Source organism: Cricetulus griseus, chromosome 4 (genome assembly GCF_003668045.3).
Source record: "Cricetulus griseus strain 17A/GY chromosome 4, alternate assembly CriGri-PICRH-1.0, whole genome shotgun sequence".
NCBI classification, from domain to species: domain Eukaryota; kingdom Metazoa; phylum Chordata; class Mammalia; order Rodentia; family Cricetidae; genus Cricetulus; species Cricetulus griseus.
Window position 1 is genome coordinate 70,405,596 of NC_048597.1, and position 22,026 is coordinate 70,427,621.

At 48.5% G+C, this 22,026-nt stretch overlaps 2 protein-coding genes across 2 annotated transcripts in view; one reads left to right on the top strand and one right to left on the bottom strand.

The window, feature by feature from the left end:
* The window catches only part of Cdc45 (cell division cycle 45), a 35,861-nt gene extending 18,484 nt beyond the window's left edge, over nt 1-17,377 (top strand). Inside the window, 11 exon segments of the mRNA NM_001246790.1 lie at nt 740-790; nt 2,375-2,494; nt 3,271-3,402; nt 3,611-3,709; nt 4,841-5,002; nt 11,295-11,433; nt 11,509-11,592; nt 13,223-13,341; nt 13,525-13,601; nt 15,879-15,945; nt 17,248-17,377. Of these exon segments, the coding sequence (NP_001233719.1) occupies nt 740-790; nt 2,375-2,494; nt 3,271-3,402; nt 3,611-3,709; nt 4,841-5,002; nt 11,295-11,433; nt 11,509-11,592; nt 13,223-13,341; nt 13,525-13,601; nt 15,879-15,943 (1,048 nt within the window). The 3' untranslated portion in view covers nt 15,944-15,945; nt 17,248-17,377.
* A 2,873-nt stretch (nt 17,378-20,250) lies between these two features.
* Cldn5 (claudin 5) lies at nt 20,251-20,907 on the bottom strand. Its single transcript, XM_027413380.2, has one exon. The coding sequence runs from the start codon at nt 20,905-20,907 to the stop codon at nt 20,251-20,253; it is 657 nt and encodes a 218-aa protein (XP_027269181.1).
* Between the last annotated feature and the right edge of the window lie 1,119 nt (nt 20,908-22,026).

Here is a 22,026-nt window from a genome sequence, read left to right on the forward strand (position 1 = left end):
CTGCTGGCCTCCGCCAGTTCTCAGCTCTCATTCTCTCATATTGTGTGCCATTACTTTGCCACTTGCCCACCAGATGCCCCAGCCAGGTTGTTTAGTTCTGAGTACTGAGTTGAAGCCTAACATGAAAGATCATACAGTCAGGTGAGGCAGGACTCCTACCAGTGATGGGTACCTGCTGGCCATATTGATTTGATATTCAAGCTAAATTGGTTTCTTACTAGAGCCAGTAGCAACCAGTCTTGACAGGAACTGGGGAGGACTGGGCCTGGGTATATGCAGTGTACCTTTCATAGGGCACTTCTTTTACTGAAACATGGCTTAATGCCTTCATGTCTGACCTGTGATGGGTCCTTTATTTTAGGACACTTATTTACACTGGTGGCTTCTGTCTGACCCATTTATGGTTTATGTCTACCCAAGCTTTTCCATGCAACTGGAAGCCTGACCTTGTGTTTGTCTTAGTATCTAGGAAAAACCTTGCCTAAGATGTCCCATTTTTTAAAGATGGAAGTCGCAATTTCAAAATGTCAATATTTCAAAATCACAGTAGAAAAGAAACCCCAAGAGGATTATTTACAAATCCTGGGCCAGACACAGTGAGTTGGGAGACCATGCTAACAGGACACTCCTGGGAATGTTGAGCCTGGGCTGTCCATTGTGTCAGCGGGCTCCATGGCACGTAGCATACCAAGTCCAAACAGCTTGTAGTTGACTCCTTCATCTTCTGCTTTCCTTTCAGGTGGGCCATTGTGGGACTGACGGACCAGTGGGTGCATGACAAGATCACTCAGTAAGGAAGATGCCCTCAATTTGGGGTGACAGCTCTGTGCTATGTGGCAGCCCTGGGTTTTCCACAAGGAATTAGGAGGCAGTGTCATTGAAAAGCCTATGGAGAAGGAAGAAAAGGATGGCTCTTCTTGCCTGGGCTCTTGGGCTCAGTACCAGGACTCTGTCTTTGCTTATGGCCTAGCTTGGTCTCTGTCTCCCTGAAAGTCCACTGTGTGGAGCCCACAATGGGAGGAAGGGCTTGGTTTGACTTCTTCATTCTGTGGCCTAGAGGCAGGCACTAAGATGTAGTCTGTGCATGTCAGAGGTTTGGATGTGAGGAAAGAGAAAGTGAAGGCCTAGAGGTCCTGTCAGGAGTGTGGATTTGATCTCAAAAGTTAATCAGGGGACTTTAAGGAGGGTTGGTACAAAACAGAGTGTGGTCCTCTATGAGTGTGGCAGGCTCCCCTTTTGGTAGACTCTATGAATTAGGGAAAGTGGTATCTCACTGCCTCCCTTAGGCAGTTCAGCCTCCCTTAGATATCAAGTAGGACATGTAAAAGAATTAACAGACCGCCGGGTGTTGGTGGCGCACGCCTTTAATCCCAGCACTCGGGAGGCAGAGGTAGGTGGATCTCTGTGAGTTTGAGGCCACCCTGGTCTCCAGAGCAAGTGCCAGGACAGCTTCCAAAGCTCCACAGAGAAACCCTGTCTCGGGAAAAAAAAAAAAAAAAAGAATTAACAGACCAAGCCTGGGGTTCTAACCCTCTTCAGGAGACCCCCCCCCACACACACACACACACGTGTCCCTAAGCATTACCTTCAGTTGTTCACCTCCTTCCTTGCAGTTTGTAGAATCCCCCACTGTGTATTAGGCCTTCTAGGTAGCCCAGGAAGTTTAAGGAACTCAAGCTTTGGTCAGAGTTCTGTTGCATGGGTTGCTCCTTTGAGCTGGCCTTCGGCCTTGCTATGCCTCAGTCTTTCCCTGTTAAGGATGGTGTGGGGTGTTGGAAAGATGGTTTGGCAGTAAGAGCACCTGCTGCTCTTACAGAAGACTTGAGTTCAGTTCTCAGCACAGCACCCATGTTGGGAGGCTTACAACCTCCTATAACTCCAGCTCCTGAGGTTCTGGCACCTTCTGACCCTCACAGGCACCCCCACAGAGACACATTAAAAATATGTGAGTGACAAAGAATCTAGAAACAGTAGTGCATGCAGCCTTAAGAACTTCCCCTTGGCCTCAGATGAGACCTTCTTGTCACTATCCTGGTTTTTTGCCTATCCCAATGGGATCTGTTTACCCCATCTGCACTTGATGGCAACATATGTACTAGTCTACTTTTTGTGTGGGTTGTTGTTATGGGGTCTAATTGATTATATGGCTGAACACCTAGCCAGCACCCCCATGTTGCTCCCAAAAGGTGTCTCAATACCTAAGGATGGATGTAGCCTGGCCAGAGGCCATCCTACCCTGCTCTCTGTATCAGTCCCTGACTGGCCAGTTTATATTTAAACAAGCTTCCTCAGTCCTCATTCAGGTACAACTGCTGGGTGGAGGGGCCCCTGAGTTGGAGAAGGAGCTGGTTCAGCCTGCAGTGCTTTCTTTCAGAATGAAGTATGTGACTGATGTTGGCATCCTGCAGCGTCATGTGACCCGGCATAACCACCGGAACGAAGCAGAGGAGAACATGCTCTCTGTAGACTGCACCCGGATCTCCTTTGAGTATGAGTATCTTTGCAGCTCAGTGTCTTGAGGTTTAGGCAGCACGCACTGCCCTTAGTGTGTTGCTCAGCAGGTGCTTTCTGCTTCGTCGCTATGGTGATAGAGCCACCTCGTCCCCCCACAAGCAGTGTGCTTTTGGTATATTTGCTGGCCACAGACCTTGTCTGGGTCATGTGGGAGGCTACAGAGAGCTGAAGCAAAGTGGACAGCAGTCCTTGGGCCCAGGAGTAGGGAAGGAGGAGCACTGGTGAGAACAAGAACACAAGTATCCAGTGGAGCTGTAGCAAGGCATTAGCAGGAGTTAACCTGGACTGCAGAGTTAACCTGATCCCTGTAGAGGAGGCCTGTGATGGGGCCATGTGTACTCAAGGGGTGCTCAGCGGTGAAGGGCAAGTTCAAGGAGAGATGGAAGAACTTTAAGAATAGGGAGGGTTAGGCTGGGCTAGGCAGACCAGGGGCAACAGACCAAAGGAATAACCTGAGCTGCTTATATGGGGCTGTGACCTCAGTAACTGACTGTCCAACTCTGTGTCTTGGTCAATCAGAGAAAAAATGGTGCATGGTACAAAGGGAGGAAACAGTTAAACTTCAGATGCTCCCTGCATGAGTCAGAGAGCCCTGAGACCTGCTGCCCCCAACATAGATATGCAGGCAGGCCCCCAACAAAGGGGTCCCACAAACAAACAGGGCTGTCTATACCAACCCAAGGATGTAGGCCACTGACAGCTCCAAGCAGGTAGTGGGCACTGGGCACCACATGTGCTCCTTGACCTTGGACCCAGCCTCCGCCTGGCACTATACCAGCACTGGTCCCTTCATGAAAGCCTGTACAACACCAGCTACACTGCAGCCAGGTTCAAGCTGTGGTCCGTACACGGGCAGAAGCGACTCCAGGAATTCCTTGCGGACATGGGGTGAGTGACTTCCCTGGCCTGTAGCCTCCTACACTGTCCTGTTGTGACTTACTTGGATGTAAAGTACAGTTCCTCCTCCATGTCCTAGTGTGTGGTCTGAATGCACCTGTCAGGACGTCCCTGGTGGGCATGCACAGTGACCCCATGGCAAGCCACTTTTCCCTGCTATCTGTGTCTGAGGTTTATTCACACAGCTTGCTCCCTCCAGGCTTCCCCTGAAGCAAGTGAAACAGAAATTTCAGTCCATGGACGTCTCCTTGAAGGAGAATTTGCGGGAAATGATTGAAGAATCTGCAAATAAATTTGGGTAAATGCTTTTCTAGATTACACCTCTTAAAGATGGGGCTTCTGATTTAACCATACACCTATACTGATGCAAAAATAAGAACTAACCCCAAGAATGTCCAGACTATTACAACTGACTCAACTCTTTCTGAAATTTCGAGTTTTCCTTGGATTAAAAATGTACATTCTTGGGCTGGAAAGATGGGTCAGCAGTTAAGAATATATACTGTGGGGCTGGAGAGATGACTCAGTGTTAAGAACACTGGCTGCTCTTCCAGAGTACCAGATTCAATTTCCAGTACTTACATGGCAGCTCATAACTGTCTGGAACTGCAGTTCTGGGGTATCCGACACTCTCAGAAAAAAATACATGCAGGCAAAATACATAAAATAAAAAATATATATTTATTTAAAAGTACATACAGCCCTTCCAGAGGACCCGACTTTAGTTCCCAGCATCATGTCCAGTGGCTCATAACTATTTGTAATTCCAACTCCAGGGGATCTTGTATCCTCCTCTGGCCTCTTTGGACATATGTACCCATAGACATACACATTCACATAATAAGTTTACAAAAATGATTTTAAGAAATAAAATATACTTTCTTAAACTGCCCATAGTGTTTAGTTTTTCTTTTTTGAGACAGGGTCTCCACATAGTCTTATATATCTTAAAACTCATTTGTGGATTAGGCTGACCTGAACTCACAGAGATCCACCTACCTCTGCCTCCTGAGTGCTAAGATTAGTGTGCACCACCACACCTGGCATGTTTAGGGTCTTTAAATCCTGAGACTGTGATGTAGACAGAAATAAAGCACCAGAGCTAGGTACAGCTGTGCTCTATCCTGCCAAGTCTTCAGGCAACACTGAGGCCCTGTGTGGGGTGCTCCTGCCTGGGCAGCTGACATTGGGCCATACCTCAGGCCTAATGGGCATGTGCTTCTCATCCCTCGGCCAGCGAAGCAACTGAGGTCAGGTCAATGGGCTGCAGGGGCTCTGTGTTTTAGTCTAGCTCATCCTCTAAGCATTGGTCACAGTGAGCATTCCTGGGGACCTGTGAGGAACTTTGGGGTATCCTCTTGGTGTGATCTAGGTATAAGAGCTTTCTCACAAGTTAAATGACAGCTACATTGCTTCCTTACCTTGTCAGGATGAAGGACATGCGTGTGCAGACTTTCAGCATTCATTTTGGGTTCAAGCATAAATTCCTGGCCAGCGATGTGGTCTTTGCCACCATGTCTCTGATGGAGAGTCCTGAGAAGGACGCCTCAGGGACAGACCACTTCATCCAGGCTCTCGATAGCCTCTCCAGGTAATGGGTATGATCCACAGCAATCACAAGGATGCCCTGGGCATGAGAATGGCTGACCTATAGCTGTTCCTAAGCTGCTGGTCCTGCTCCAGGGTTCATCACTTCTTGAGTCAATTTTGTGTTCTCTTTGAGATAGGTAAGGTCTCTGTAGCTCAGGCTGGCCTCACATTTAATGCATAGCCCAGAGTGACTTCAAATTAATGATCCTTTTGCCCCAGCCTCCCAAGTGCTGGGATTGGTGATGTGTACACATTGCCAGCATCTTTGAGTCCTTTTCTCTCCCTTTGTAATTGTCTTCTTTTTCCTCTGCCTTCTGAATCTATTAAGACATTGCTACTCGCTCTTGTTTTTCTTTTAATTGTTTATTTATCAATTCTTTTATTTTTTTTTAAGAATTTTTTTTATTTATTATGTATACAACATTCTGCTTCCGTGTATATCTGCACACCAGAAAAGGGCACCAGATCTCATAATGGATGGTTGTGAGCCACCATATGGTTGCTGGGAATTGAACTCAGGCCCTCTGGAAGAGCAGTCAGTGCTCTTAACCTCTGAGCCATCTCTCCAGTCCCCAATTCTTTTATTTCTAATTCTCCTTATGTTTTTTTAATGTATCATGAAGTAGGACATTCTAATTTTGGTGTTTTGGAGTTGTGGCTTCTGACACTTGTATGTCAAAGGTGATCTTACTCTGTTCCTCATTTTGTTATTTGTTGATTTTGTTTGTTTAGTTTGCTTGCTTGCTTGCTTATTTGTTTTGAGGGTCTCGCTGTGTAGCCCAGATGATCTGGAGCTAAGCTAAGCTAAGTAGATCAGGCTGGCCTCAAAGTCACAGACATTTCACTTGTTTCAGTCTCCCAAGTTCTGGGATTAAAGACGTGCACCACCATGCTCAGCTTGATGTTTGTCTGTAATTCCATAGGTTTTTACAAAAAGGCTAAGTCAGATTGCTTTTCTAACTTAACAGAATTGCTGTTTCTGTTGGTTTTGTACAAGAACAAAACAAAACAAAAAAACATAGGACTCTGCCTTCTGGGTTCCCCCAGTTCCTCCCTCCTTCTCCCTCTCTCCTGGCCCCCCTCTCTAAGCAGTTTTATTAAGATATAGTTCTTGTGCTGTCAGACATTTTCCCATTTAAAGTATATGATGCAACCATAAGTAGTGGTGTCTGACTGTAATCCCAGTACCCAGGAGATGGAGGCAGGAGCCTCAAAAGTTGAAAAATAGCCAGTTTGGGCAATATAGTAAGATCCTATCTAAAGAAACAAAACACACATACAGCTCACCCCAAAGAAAAGCATGTGCAACAGCCATCTCTACCCAGTTTTCAAGCTTCTTCATTGCCGCAGAAGAAGCTCTGCACCCCTTAGCCATCTCCACCCAGCCCCCCTAGCCCTGAACAACTGCTTCTGCAGATTTCTCTCCTGAGCGTTAGTACAAACGATGTGCAATGTGTGTTTCTTTGCATCTGGCTTCTTTCCCTTAGTGTAGTGGTTATAATGTCTATGCTGTAGCTTATATAAGGACTTCCCTTTAATGTAAATCTTATGCCACTGGATGAATATGCCACGTTTTATGTGCCGTTTCATTAGCTGATAGACATGGGTTTTTCTGCCTTCTGATGATCTTCTGTGATCATGTACAAGCTTTTGTGTAGTTGTGCTTTCACGTCTTTTGCTAGAGTGGAATTGTGGGGTTGTATGTTTGCTCTCGGTTTAACCTTCTGAGGAATTGCTGGACTGTTTTCCGTGATAACTGTTCCAGTTCTCCCAGCGGTGTATGAGGAATGCAGCTTTTCAGTGGCTTTACCGGCTTTTGTGAGCTGTTTTGAAATAAGTGGTAGCTGTGCTTCTGGGTTGTCTCTCACTGAAGCTAATGATGTAGAGCCCCCTTCCTTGTGCTGATCGGCCATTTGTGCAGCTTGTTTGAAGACCTGCCTATTCAAATCTCCCATTGATAAGTTAGGGATTAATTTTGACAGTGTCCAGATCATCTGATTTTCCTTTTGCTTCTTGTGCTTTGGGTGTCATTCTTTTTTGTTGTTTTTGTTTTTGTTTTTGTTTTTTGAGACAGGGTTTCTCTGTGACTTTGGAGGCTGTCCTGGAACTAGCTGTTGTAGACCAGGCTGGTCTTGAACTCACAGAGATCCGCCTGCCTCTGCCTCCCAAGTGCTGGGATTAAAGGCATGTGCCGCCACCTCCCGGCTTGGGCGTCATTCTTAAGAAACCACTGCTAAGTCCAAATCACAAAGATTTCACATTTTTTTTTTTTTCTGCTAAGCACATTCTAGTTTTAGCTCTTACACTGGGTGTATGACTCTTTGGAGGTTAATTTTTGTGGTTAGTACAAGAAGGCATACAACAACTTTATCCTTTTTAAAACTTTATTACTACATTTATTTATTGTATGTGCACATGGGTGTCACAGTATGTGTGCCTGAGGTCAGAGGACTTCTTGTAGGATTTGGTTCTTTCCTTCCACTATATGGCTTCCAGGATTGGACTCAGGTCATCAGGTTTACTTATGATGCCATCTCACTGGCCTCCAACTTTATTTTATTAATGTGGGCACCTACTTTTCCTAGGGTTATTTGTTTTTGAATTTTTTTCTCTGCCATTGAGTTAACACTTTTGTTAAAAATCAGTTGGCTATTAAGAATAAAGATGTATTTTAGATTGTTAGTTCTTTTTCATCCATCTAAATGTTAACCTTATGCCATTACTGCTGTTTTGATTACTTAAGGATTATTTGCTATTCTAGGTAACTTGAATTTAATCTTGTGATCAGCAGCTCACTAGTCCCTGAAGAAGTCATCTATTTTCCATTCCTGTTTTCAGTCTGTAGCTCAATCAGTTTGGGGAGCTTGTGAAGCCCAGACCTTGAACTTGAAATATAGCCAAGGATGGCCTTGAATTTCTAGTCCTCCTGGCTCTGCCTCCCAAGCACTGGATTATAGGCAGGCACTGCTTCCCTTGGCTGAATGTTGATTGCCTGATTAATAGAGTGTAAACTTTACTTTGTTCAGAATTTAAAATATTATTATTTATTGTGTGTATGCAAGCACACACATGCATGATGGGGTGCAGACTCGCATGGGGATCGAGCTCAGGTTGCCAGGTTGGTGCAGACAGCACCTTTACCTCCTGAGTCATCTCTCCACCCCCTTCTTTTGTTAATTTCAACATAACTCTTTGGATGTTTTCTCCATCTTAGTTTTGGTTTTCTCATTGCTACTGCATAGAGACACGAGCAGTTTTTGTGTATTTATCATGTACCCCGTGCCTGCAGCATTGCTAAACTCATTAGTCTGACTTTTTTGTGGATAGGGAAGATCACATAGTCTGCAAATGGCACTACCTGTGCTTCCTTTGAAGTCCGGGTTTCTTGTGGTGATTTTCTTTGCTTGACTGTGCAGGTCAGTCCTCCAAGACAACAGTGTAATTCTGGTTCATGCTATCTGCCTATGCCTTTCCGCTTGTCTTTTATGCTGGGGTTACATCTAGGGTCTTGTACATGCTAAGCATGTGCTGTCTGAGCACACTCTCAGCCCCCTCCTTCAGTTTCTTACGTCCCTCTCCTGCTCTCTTGTCCCACTGTTAGTGTCTTCCCTGTAAGGACAATGTAGACAGAAGCTCTGGGTTCTGGCTCCTCATTCTTTACCAAGTTCTCCTGCACTGTACCATGGCTCCATGTAGTTTACTTTGTCCTGTTACAATTACACCCTGTTGAACAGGGCAAAACTCCCCTCGGTTTTGGTATCTTACTTAAGGATTATTTTTGCTATTCTAGGTAACTTGAATTTAATCTTGTGATCAGCAGCTCACTAGTCCCTGAAGAAGTCATCTATTTTCCATTCCTGTTTTCAATCTTTTTTGTGGATAGGGAAGATCACATAGTCTGCAAATGGCAACATCCAAGTTGCCTGGAGTTTTCATTGCTTGACTCTAAGCACCCACAGTGATGCTGACAGTGGGACTGGTGTCGCTTTTTTTGTATCTTGGAGTTTATGGTGGTCCCTTGTTCTTTTGTTTTCTTGCAAGTTTAGAACCTAAGTGTTTGCGTTTATAATCTAGTTGCTCTGCTTTGTTGTTTGATTTGGTATAGTTTTTCTAGGTTTTTAAAATTTTTATTTTACATGTATGAGTGTTTTGTCTGCATGTCTGTATGTACACTTCATGCATGCCTGTTGCCTGTGAGGGTCAGCAGAGAGCATAAGATCCCCTAGAACTGACAGTGTGAGCCACCACTTAGATAGATGCCAGGAGTTAGCAAATGAGCCAACTCTGCAGCTCCCGTTTGAAGATTTAATTTAATTGCTTCCTTTCTTCAGGTCCATTTCCTGCCCCTTCCTTCTCCCCCAGTTCTCTCAACAAGTAGTTTCTTTGTGTGTGTACATGTATGTGTGTGCATGCAGAGGCCAGAGGGCAGTGTTGGTTGTCTCACTGAACCTGGAGCTTACCAATTCAGCCAGCTGGCTAGCCACATAAGCCCGAGGGACCTATTGTCTCTGCCTTCCCAGTGCTAGATTCTAGGCATGTGCCCACTGTACCTAGCTTTTTACATGGTGCTGGGGTGGAATTCAGGTCTTTACACTTGTGTGGTAAGTACTTCCGACTGAGCCCCCACATGCCATCTTGTAATCCCTCTTTCCAGGAGAACCTGCCCCCCTGTCTTCCTACCTTGGTTTAGACCTGCAGCCACTGAGGCCCGCTGCCTGCCATCACCACAGTTGTGTGTTCCTATAGCACAATTCTCAGATAACCTTCAGAGAAAGGGAGCACATGTAGCAGGCATCCTGCGTCCTCTCTGTCACACAGCCCTTCTCTACCCTCAAGTGATCTGTGGTTTCATCCCTAGAGTTCAGGGTGAAGGTAGTTCCTATAGACTGTAGATTCCATTGTGCCCTGACCTCCAGCATCAGCACTGCTAATAAAAGTGGGAGTCCTTTTGATTCTTGATTGTTCTTGCTCTTAATTTCATTTATTTTTTTTTTTCTGTATGTGTCTCAGGCTGTGGTCAAGTTTATGATCCTCCTGCCTCAGCCTCCCAAGTGCTGAGGCTGCCATGTGTGTCGTCACACCCATTTTGATTGTTGTTTCTTTATAATGCCCAGCCCTGCTCCACCAACAGATGCTTTCCCCCATTGTACTCGGTTTGCTGACAAGTTGCTTCACTTCACAGTCCACAGCTGCTCTTTTACATCTTACCCCTCCAGCACTGGTGCTTTCTGTCATCCTACAAAGCTGTCCTGTTTTGTCTTTGCTTTGTATTTCCATGGATTTGTTTCTGTATGGGTCTTGAGGTAGCTTTCCTTGACTTCGTCCTCTAGCATCTGACTAAATATTTTATTTCTTTCCAAAGCGTTCATTTCTGCCAACACTTTCTGGTTTCTGACCTTTTTACATAGTATCCTGTTCTTGTTATGGGAATGTTTGGTCATCCATATCTCTCAGAACATAAATGGAGTAATTTTAAGTTTCATTTGTTCTCTAATCATCTGTTTCCTTTAGGATAATTTTCTGTTCAGGCCATAAGTATTTCTCAAATAATCTGGTATGTTTTGTATTTAGGAAGGAAGCTATGGAACCTTGGCTGAGTCCTAGGTGTTTGGGCATAGTTTGCTGGGCATAGAGGCTATGCCTGAAAGCCAGCCCTACTTTTCTAAAGGGCTCATTTAAAATATTCAGAGGGGAATGTTCTCTTTTGGGAAGGAAGAATAAAAGTCCACCTGTTGGGTGGGTGGGTGGAATCTTTATGCTTCCTCCATTGCTTGCCCAAGCCTGTGCTATTATATCCCTCCAGGTACCTTCTTCCGTCCTTCTTATGAGATCTGTAGATCACTGTGCTGCTTTGTAGCTGGGCTGACCTCAGAGTCAAGCTTTCCCGAATGCTGGGATTAGAAGTGTGCACTACCATGCCTATTAATTAGTCTTTTGACTTGAATCTCTTACTCCATCACTGTTTTTACATCTTTTTGTTCCTTCCTTCCATATGAAGGGGAACTCAAGAGGGAAAGAAGATAATTTTTATTTTCAAGATAAGGTTTCTCTGTGAAGCCCTGACTGTCCTAGAACTCACTCTGTAGACCAGGTTGGCCTCAAACTCAGAGATTCAACTGCCTCTCCCTCCGAGTCCCAGGATTAAGGGTGTGTGCTACCGCCTGGCTTAGAAGATAAATCCTTATTGCTAAACCCCTCTTGAACCAGGAATTAAGCTATTTATTGATGACTTTGGAATTTTAGTAACAGTACTCCACAAGCAGCATGTAAGCCCAGTGTCTGCCCTGTTTCAGGAGTAACCTGGACAAGCTGTACCTTGGCCTGGAGCTCGCCAAGAAGCACCTGCAAGCCACCCAGCAGACCATCGCCAGCTGCCTCTGCACTAACCTGGTCACTTCCCAGGGCCCTTTTCTCTATTGCTCACTCATGGAGGTGAGGCTCCCTACTCTTGCAGGGCCAGGCCACACCTCCCAGTGACTTTCTTTGACCATTTCTTTCCCCTTCCAGGGTACTCCAGATGTTACACTGTTCTCCAAGCCGGCATCCTTGAGTCTGCTCAGCAGACATTTGCTCAAGTCTTTTGTGTATTCGGTGAGGAGTTGGATGGAGTGGGGATGAAGTGGCATTGGCATAGGTATAAGAGGGCAGGTGTACATGCTAAGCAAGGTGTTAGGTGATGGCCTGGCATTACCTATGCTGTTCACCAGTTGTGGGGACTGGGCATACTCTTTGTTTTGGGCTATATTTTACCTCAGCTAGCTTCTAGGAACCCTCCAGTTTCCTACACGCTCTGATAGTATCACTCAGTATTCATGTCATTCAGCTAAATAGAGAGGGACCTGCAGAAAGCCTGCAATTGGGACTTATGTTCTTCTGTGGCAAATCAGGAAAAGATGGAGTTAGTCTTGTAGATTTGTGGCCTAATACCTTTCTTAGAACACATTCTAACTCAGTTGGTGTTTAGACAGGTCCTAAGCCAGCTAATAGAGTACTTCTAGGTAGGGAAGCAGAAAGGATGGCTCCTGGTGACTTCAACTGTCAGTCTTCCTCTGCTTCAGGATGAGGGTTATGAAAGAATTACTCATGCTGCGAGTCAGCCAGTACAGCAATGTTGTCCATGTCCTGAAGATAACCAAGTGTTGTCTCCATGGGCTCCGTTTCCTCAGACTCACCAATCTTTGGTCACAGCTATCGTGAAGATTAGGTGTATAGCTTAGTGGTGGAACCTTCCTAGTATATGGGAGACCCTGTTCAGTATATCTGATCCCCAGCCCTAAAAGAATTCTTTTGAGAAACTTATAAGAAACAAAACTTGTATTTGTTGTGCACTGACTTCGTGCAAATGAAGTGGTGTGGAGGCATTGTATTAGGTAATATAAGTGATCTAGAGATGATTATACTGTATACAAGGGTATGCATAGATTATACAAATGGTCCAGTGTTTTCATGAGAAGTATGATGTTCTTGGATTTGGGTGTCCATAGAAGTACTGGAACCAACCCCTGTACCTGCTAGGAATGAAATGTCAAAAGATGAAGTAGACCAAACAAGAGCTTTGCAGTCCTGTTGGCTTTGTTACCATCTCAGCCTCATGTATCAGTTGTGAGAAAGTTTCTTGCCTCTGTGTCTCTGTTTCCTCCTCTGTAGAAGGCAGCCACTTCTACAGGGTCTAGTCAGTTATCAGACATTGCCTACACACCCACCAGCTGACCTAGTTCACGTCCTGGGTCATATCTCAGTCTTGCAAAAACCAAGACAGTTAGGTGGTCACCTTGATGGTGTTGTGAGGGCTGCAGGTGTGTCACTGAAGGAGACCTCACCACCTCTACCCTAACTGAATGCAGGAGGGACCCATGAGATGTGAGTCTATGAATGAGTTTCAAACAGGAACCACTGAGAGGAAAAATAGATCAGGGCAGGGTTGTAGGGAGGTGCTCCTAGAGACCTGGAGGAGGTGATCAGAGGAAAGCAAGGGCTGACTGAGCCCCCTGCAAGGACTAACTAGGGTGCTAAGAGGTTGGGTCAGTAGATAACTGGGAGGCTAAGAACTCAAATGTCCAGTTGGAACTGTAGCATGTACTCTGGGATATATACTCCTCCACCCTGTAGCCTTTAGGAGGTAGCCTGATGCTATCAGAGTCTCTAGGTACTAAGCAGTGTGCTCCACCCTGCAGTGCAGAGGATGACTGTGCTGTGACTGAGAGTGTCCCTGTCCCCATAGACAAAGAATCGACGCTGCAAGCTGCTGCCCCTGGTGATGGCTGCCCCCCTGAGCATAGAGCAGGGCACGGTGACTGTGGTGGGCATCCCCCCAGAGACTGATGGCTCAGACAGAAAGAAGTGAGTATTGTCTACTTGCCCCGGGACAGAAAGGCTGAAGGCCCTGGGTGTGTCAGCACGTTGGCCCACCAGCTCTGCTGAGCCTGAGTGCCATTTGCCCTTTGGTGTGTATCACAGGGACAGGGTTGGGAAGGGTCTGCTGTCTGTGGTCTGTCTCCCAACATGTCTGTCCTGTTCCTACAGCTTTTTTGGTCGGGCATTTGAGAAGGCAGCAGAAAGCACCAACTCTCGGACTCTGCATAACCACTTTGACCTCTCAGGTGAGTGTCTGCCCCGTGGCTGCACTTCTGCCATCACACCCTCCAGGCCAGCACCGTTCCTGGAATTAGGCAAGTTAGTAATGAAGGTACCTAGCCAGCAGCCCTCTTGTCCTACCCAAACTGTCCTGGGCGAAGCTGCTCTCAGCATCCACAGAACACTGGCTTGGAAACCACAAGCTTGGATGCAGCCTTCCTGCCCTGCCCTGCAAATCATTTCCCATCCCTGAAGGGCAGGCTGTGGTGACTCTAGAGGCCAAGCCTCACTGGTCAGGCCAATCTCGCTCATGTGGACAAGGAAACAACACAGCCTGTGGCAACCCAAGGCTGGCAACATAAGAGCCCTACCTGAGGCTACAGCACTTTACCTGTGAGACAGTTTCACAGGTATCACACTTAATGTGTTGGGCTAGTCAGAGAATGAAAGGCCCAGTGACCACTTCACCATGTAGCAGCACAAGACATAGTTTGACCTTATTTACCACTTTTTTGTTTTGTTTTGTTTTAATTTTGAAACAGTCAGGTGGCAGCACCCTGTTTTTAATTTATTTTATTTTTTATTTTTGAGAAGGAGTCTTGCTATATAGTCTAAGCTGGCCTTATTCTCATAATTTTCCTGCCTCAGCCTTCCAAGTGGTGAGGTTGGCATGGGCTGGTTTGTTGTCTTGGTTTTGGCTTATTTGTTTGAGTTTTGTTTTGTTGTTGTTTGTTTTGTTTTGTGAGAAAAGGGTCTCTACACAGCTCTTGCTCTCCTGTAGCTTACTACATAGGCAGGGCTGGCCTTGAACTCAGAGATCCACCTGTCTCTGCCTCTGTCTCCTGAGTGCTGGAATTAATTTAAAGGTGTACACCTCTGTGCCTAGCTTGTTACCTTATTTTTGAGACAAGATCTCACTGTGTAGAAGAAGCTGGCCTCAAACTCAGAAACCCTTCTGCCTCTGCCTGCCAAGTGCTGGGATTAAAAGAGTGCACCACCTCACCTAGCTCCATCTTCTTGCTGATAATATTTTTAGATTTATTTATATTACTTTATGTGTATGAATGTTTTGCCTGCATGCCTAAATCCTTTGTTTCGGAAGCCCCTCCATGTGTGTCTAACCTCCTAGAAGGACACTAGTCATGTTGTGTTAGGACCCACCCTGGGCGCCTTGTTTACATCTTTGAAGGTCCTGTCCCCAGGTGTCGTATTCTGAGATCCTGGAACTTGGGCAACACAGCTCACTCCATCACCTCTCATTTGTTTTTAGGTTTTGTGGTTTTGTTGTTTTTTGTTTGTTTGTTTTGAGACAAGGTCTTCCTAATGTAGCTCTAGCTATCCTAAAACTCACTTTGTATGCCAGGCTGTCTGCAGACTTACAGAGATCTGCCTGCCTCAGCCTCCCGAGTGCTGGGATTAAAGGCGTGTGCCACCACCACCTGGTTTCCTTAGTATTTTATCTGCATCTCTCAGAAAGGACATTTTCTTGCATTACCACACTCTGATTTCCTAACACCAACCTGTGTTCAGGTTGCCTACACGGTCTCAGGCAGGCTTCTTTGTGCCAGGCAGCTGTAGCTGTGGCACTGTGGGGTTGGTCCACCTTGAACAGCAGTTCCTGCTTCCTACTTGTGATATGAGCAGGTTGACCACAGCCCACCTTTGTTACACAGGGAGAGTTTGGGCTGGAAGATCCTGGCTTCCCCTGAGGGTTGGAGAGCCAGAAGTAGGGAGTGTGGAAGTGACTGTGGTCAGTACCTGCCCAGTCAACAAGGCTTTGTACTCCTGGGGAGTTGGCCAGCAGCAAGGAGCATCCTGATCCCAAGCCAGGCTCTGGCATCATCATGCCTGCTTGAGCTGTCTGCCCTTCAAAACACAAGTAGTTTCTATTATGTCATCTCCAGAAGAGGACACTGAAGCTGAGGCACAAGACAAAGCAGGACTGATGTGGCCTGCACCACTATGGGGGCAGGCATTTATGCCAATCCCTGTCTTAAGTCTATCAGAGTTGTCACATGCCTTGTATCCCCTCTGCTGGCTGTCATTACTGACCCTTGTATGCCCTGGGAGTCCTTATAGGACAAGGCTCTGGCCTCTCCACAGTGCATTCAGCAGATCTGAAGTGGGAGTATAGTGGGAAAAAGATGAACTCAAATACTACAGGACATTCCAGGCCTGGCAGGAGACTGCAGAGTGGAATGCAGTGGAGAGTTGTCAGCCCGAGGGAGGAGGGGGAGTGCGTGTGTGCAGCCTTGTTTCTCACTCCTCCCCACTCACAAGATGTTTTCCTTTCATTACTTCAGTAATTGAGCTGAAAGCTGAGGACCGGAGCAAGTTCCTGGATGCTCTCGTGTCTCTGCTGTCCTGAGGGTAAGCTGGGGGTAGGGGTGTGGGGGAAGTCCTTGGGCCTCAAGCCTGACTCCTGCTTTGTCTCATTCAACAGAGACTTTTACTTGTGTTTCAGATCAGAGCAGGGTCTGGAGATTTTTCCCAGGAATGTCTGTCCTAAGAATTCCAGCAAGGCCACAATGGAGGGCTTCTGAGAAAGCTTAATTTCATTAAGCACCTTTGACCCTCAGAACAACCCCAAATTTTCTCTCTCAGCCATGGGGCTGAGCATCATGTGTGACATACAGATTACCTAGTGCTAGCCCCAGGGGCCACCCAGAGTTTCTTACCGCCATAGCCACAAGCCCCAGGCTGGAGCCCACACAAGTGGCACTAGGCTTCTCTGCACTCAGTCTTTAATAAGACAGCAAGCTGTTGGCAACTACCCAGCTACAGATGACGAGATGTGGGCTCTACATGAGCCTTCAGCTGTGGACAGCTACGCTGAGAGCCCAGAGCACCTCCCGAGTAAAGCCCTCGATGTTCTCCCACATGGTTCTTCTCTTTGAGGGACCACGTGAGAACAGAGTAGGGCTTTTCTCCCGTGCCTGTGCAACCATCTCAGCCTTTCCAAGGCTCTGACATGGGAACACCTAGTCTGGGGCTGCCCTAACCTTGTTAAATCCTGAGCTGTAGGACCAGAATGGCCTAGTGGATCTCAGGAACTCCATTCAATCAGGGTAACTAAGCATTCAGGGCCATATTCAGGAGGGGGTTTAGACTGGACCAGGAAATCCTTGGTCAGACTAGCAGTGACCTTGGGCTATGTAATTAATCTGACTCCAAAAAGGAGCCAACGACACCCTTAGGCCACAGATGGCAAGTGTGTACATGGCTTGTGGGGGGCAGCATGTGCCAGAACTGACTGGAGGCAGACCTCCCTCCAGTCTGTGCTGTGTCTGTGGCCATCCGGCAGGGGTGTGACTGGCAGGGGAAGGGAAGATGATGCTACATAAAGGGGAAAGCAGTGGAGACTGGCCAGGCAAGGGAGGGGCCCTTGTGCATGGGCCATGAAGCCACCCTGGCAGGATAAGGGGCCAGGCAAGGTCTACCAGGTGAGAACGGTTTGGGTACTTTCATGGGGACAGAGGAGACTCTGTAGGGGGTGTGGGAGGACAGTGCATACCTCAGCAGATCCTGATGGCCTTCCACTCCACACTCATCCTAGTGTGAAAGCTGCTTGAAAGCAGCAGCCTGGCACACCCCGGTAAGGCCTTGTTTCAGTCTGTTTGATGCTTGGGGAGAAAGGATCAATTGTGTGAAACCTTTTTTTTTTTCTTCCAGGATTTGATTTCTCCAGAAGTGACCTCCTTTTCCTTATTTATATCACCTGGCCTCTATTAGATTGCAAGATACATTTAAAGTGTGGGACTATGTGGTTTTTAATAAAGTAAAATATTTGTTTGGGGTTTCATCCCATTTGTGCCTAAGATCTTCAGTCAGTACTTACAAGCACTCTGAGTCTTCTTGGGATCCAGGGCAACCTTGTTCCTGTGTGCTGTATCCCAGACAGAAAGTCAGAGACTTCTCTACTCGGCCCCTCAGACAAGGACTCCCCTACCTGCTCTCCTGGCTTCCTGAGGGGAATGAGCAGAGGCTGGGCCGGCCCTTCAGTACCAAGTGTCTTCACAACCAGTACCTGCGACAGCTGCAGCCCACCAATTTGAGGAAGAACTGGACTCTGCCTGCCAGATTGGAGTTGTATCACCCTCTTGAACACCCCCCACCATGGCCTTCAGTTTACCATACAGGGGCTGCTCAGATGCCTTGTCCCTGCAGGCATGCAGGGTCACACTACTTTGCAAATGGGAAACTATCAGAGGGAAGGCCTCAGATCCAGGAGGCCTAGGAGGGCTTAGCTGCCAAGTGGTGCCTGAAGAGAAACTCCCAGGGTTCTGTCAACATTGCACACACCCACTCAGAACATTTCAACTATAGCGCTTCTTAGAATGGTGGAGCCAACTGTCACTGTTCCTGGAGAGACTGGAAGGTGGAGAGGGGCTGGTTACTTACTGCCTGGGGACATAGGTCCTGGAGAAGCAGACATGGTGGGCATCTGAGCTGCTAGGGAAGGCAGCATGGCACACAGTCCTAGACAGAGAAGTTGTTTAGGCAGGTTTCCCTCAACTCGTTTTTTCAGTTTTGAATTTGAGACAGGCTCTCACTATGTAGCCTAAGTCATCTCCTCTTATTCCAAGTACTGATGGTAATTTTAAGTCAGTGGTGAGAAGCACACAAAGTGTCCTAGAAGAGGGGCCCCAAATGTTCAGGCTGCTCTTAGGGAGATGAGGGAGTACAAAGGGTAGGAGTTTGGTGGGGACTGCTCCCCTTTCCTGACTGCTGGTAGTGCCACCGACTACTTTGACATAGCCGCCCTGGGCATTCCGGAAAAACTCAGAGGTGGGGCAGTTCCCTTCCATACTCTGTACCGGGTAAAGACCACTGCGGGAAGAGTGCACCACCAGCCAAGTGTGCCAGCTAGAGCACAAAGCTAGCTGTAGGATCACATGTCCCCAAGCTTAAGGCTGTCCTTGATTCCTCCTGCACATGTGCCTGTTAGGCTGTTCAACTTGGTGCAATGAGGTTTTCCACCGACAGTCTCACAGGCTCAGGCTACTGGAAAGTCAGCCTCCCCATAAGTCTCACCCTTGCCTTCTCTCCCCAACTCTGGAATCTGTCCTGAGCCTCTCTAAGCTCATATCCTTAGGATTAACCCCCCTTCCTCACTGTGAGGAACCCAGCCAAGCCTGAAAGACCTAGCAATGGATATGGCCAACTTTCTGAACAGACTTCTGGAAGCCAGAAACCAAGCCTTCCTGCTGTTGGGGCTTCATATGCCTCATTGCAGCCCCTTCGTTTGCTACTCCTATATCTGGTCTTTTAGCAAAAGGTAAAATTGTCCAAGTAGGGAGAAACAATAAGCTCTGTGGCTGATGGCTTTACTTGCCTTTCCCTCCTAGAGTCTTACCAAACCCTGGCCCTTCACCACCAACCCACAATAGTCACACCCCCAGATCCCCTGTAGTTGTCAACACTTTGCATTACCAACAGCCTAGGCACAGCCTAGACCCTGTGTGGAGCCACACTAACCAGAGGAGCTAGGACAAAGTGCTGGAGTCGGGCCCCAGGTTATAGGAGCAAGTGCCTCTCCTCCCATTTGTTGTGCACTGCAGTCAGAACTGAGGACCTGTGAGATCCTTGATTGACCCTGGCTCCCACACACAAGGGAAGTCCCTGGTCCGACTATACAGTTGTCTGTGGCTATCTCATGGTACCTGGAGCTGAAGTATACAGTACTTCATGATACTTACTGGACAAGCACTGGGAGGAAATGCTTTAGGGCTTTGCTGGGAGAAGCTAGAAGCCTAACTACCTACCCTCACACTTCCCACCACCCAAGTCCATTTCCATGATGTGAAATTACAGCGGGGTCCTCTCCCGGGGTCAGCTTCCCCTCCTATATGCCGACCTGACTCCAGCTCTTGCCCTGGGATTTTCTGCCCACCATCTTGGCTTCTTGCAAATGTAACTGCATCTCCCAGCTGAGGACTGGAGAAATCCCTGTGGAAGACTTTGAGGAGGTTGGTGGGTGATTGGATGAATAGCGGTGCTGGGCACACAGGGAGTGGCTAGCTGCACAGAGGACAGGACACGGTGGAGTGTTCAAACCATTTACTAAGCAAATTCTTGCCCGCCCCACCCCACCCCCAAAGCTGCGAGAAGGGCAGCTCCTCTAAGGTTCTGGTACCTACAGCCCCTCCTCCCCCCGTTGGGGGAGTGCTGGAGCAAGAGGAGGGCCAGGCCAAGTCCTTTGGTTCAGTGGGCTCTCCACTAAAAAGGAAAATGCCCTTTATAACGCAATCCTCTGGCAGCCCAGGCTGCGAGCCTGGGGTACTCCAGCTGCTCTTTCAGGTCAGCAGGAGCTACTGGACATTAAGGCAGCATCCAGAACTCCCCAGTCTCAATAGGAACTGTCAGCTACAGTTTGGTGCCTGCTTCACCGACAAAATCCGAGAGCCCCACCTACGCCGCGGCCAACTGCGCATAGAAAAGGAGGTCGGTCAAGTCCTCACAAGCGCCTGTAGTCTGTTCTGAGAAAGGGTCTGGCTGGTGACGATCAGAGGACCCTCTGTGGGTACGGAAAAGACTGGCCGGAATCCAGCCTGACTTGCCTCCGAGTATGCGCTGCGCAACCCAGCAGCGGCTGCCATCCACGTGCGGCTTCCCGCGTCGGTCTTTCCGATCACGGGCTTGGCTGCGGGAAGGGCCCCGCCGTGCCTCCCGCCCTTAGACGTAGTTCTTCTTGTCGTATTCGCCGTTGGCCGTGGGCCGCCGGGGCGCCGAGTACTTGACCGGGAAGGTGAACTCCGGGCGGCCGGAGCAGACCCAGGCACCGCAGCACACGAGGCCGCCGCCGCACATGAGCAGTGCGGAGGCTGCCCAGCCGATGTACAGCGCTGCGCCCAGCTCGTACTTCTGAGACACCGGCACTGCCGGATCGTAGAACTCGCGCACCACGATGTTGGCGAACCAGCAGAGCGGCACGAGCGCCAGGAGCCCGCACAACGCGAAAAGCGCTCCGCCCGTGAGGGCCACGCGCGCCTTCACTGGACCCGGGGCCACGCAGGTGGTGCATTGCGCGCCGGTCAAGGTAACAAAGAGCGCCACCAGCGCCAGCAGCACAGCGCCCACGGTGAGCGCCCGAGCTGCCTGCACCTCGGCACTCAGCGCCAGCACAGACTCATACACCTTGCACTGCATGTGCCCCGTGCTCTGCACCACGCACGACATCCACAGCCCTTTCCAAGTCGTCTGCGCCGTCACGATGTTGTGGTCCAGGAAGGCAGTCACCTGCCACATGGGCAACCCACACGCCAGGATCAAGCCCACCCAACCTACCAGGCACAGCACCAGACCCAGAATTTCCAACGCTGCGGACCCCATGGCTAAAGACCGAATGCTCGCCCTATGGCCCCTGGGGCCTCCAGGTGCGCTCGGCGCGGCTTGGGTTGTGCGCTCCACTGGTTCTGGTGCCTCTGCTCCGGAGCTTCCTGAAGTGGACCAGAAAGGAGGATCAACAACACCAACTCAGTTCTTCAGTGCCTGTTGGGGATTTCGTATTTGAAGTCTCGGGGGCGGACTCTGCCCCCAGGGCGCAGCCCCCTAGCTAGGACAGCCAATCCATGAGCAGACCTTCGGTCTACACCCAATCGCAGACCCCCTGGCAGTTACAGTTAAAGAAACCACAGCCGTAGGACTAGTTCTGCTGGCCCCTACCGCTCCCAGAAGGGCAGCAGTCTAAGACCCTACCAGTTTCTGTCCAAATTCGGGCTGACCTTGGCGGGTTCAAAGGTGATCTGCATGCCAGGTCTCCCAGCTTTAGCTGCATGACCTCTAGTCTACACCTACCAATTCCACTTACTACATCCCGTTTCATTCCAATCCCTCCATGCAAAGACTTGTCATGGAGGTTCCAGGAGCCCCTGTGCACAGGCGAAACAAACCTTTACACTGTTTGCCCCTTGGCACACCAGGCAGAGATGCTAGACAAACTTGTGTTGGTCATGCCCTTGGTTATAACATCATCCAAGATCCTGCCCAACCACCGACTACGCTCAATCCTTCCATAGTTCTTCCCTAGGTATTTGGGCCTGATACAAAGTGGGCGGTGGAAGGGCCTGTGCTGTCTCTTCTGTGATGCTGCCTCCATCCTCTAAGGTCCAGTGTATGTCAGGCAGCACCACTCAGTCCCCAGTCTCCTCCAGCACATAGACTGTGATCCAGGCACAGTAGAGACACAGAGGGACATAAAGAGCACTGACTTGCTGTCCTACAAGCAGTTGTGGTGCTTTGCCACCCCAGCCCCCAGGCCACCCTCCGGAAGCCAACTTGGAGTTTCCTGGCCAGGAGGAAGAGCCCCATCCTCGCTAGAGGAGGGAGCCGCGGGATTTCCGGGCATTCTTCTGCACAATGGCCCAACCATTTCTTGAAAGGTCCAGTGGGTTGGACACTCTGGGTCCCTGAGGCTCAGGTGGGGGCCCCCGGCCCCACAGCCCACATCCC

What these genes read in the sequence shown, in the direction of transcription:
- Cldn5 (XM_027413380.2), bottom strand. Translation starts at nt 20,907, where the DNA reads ATGGGGTCCGCAGCGTTGGAAATTCTGGGTCTGGTGCTGTGCCTGGTA.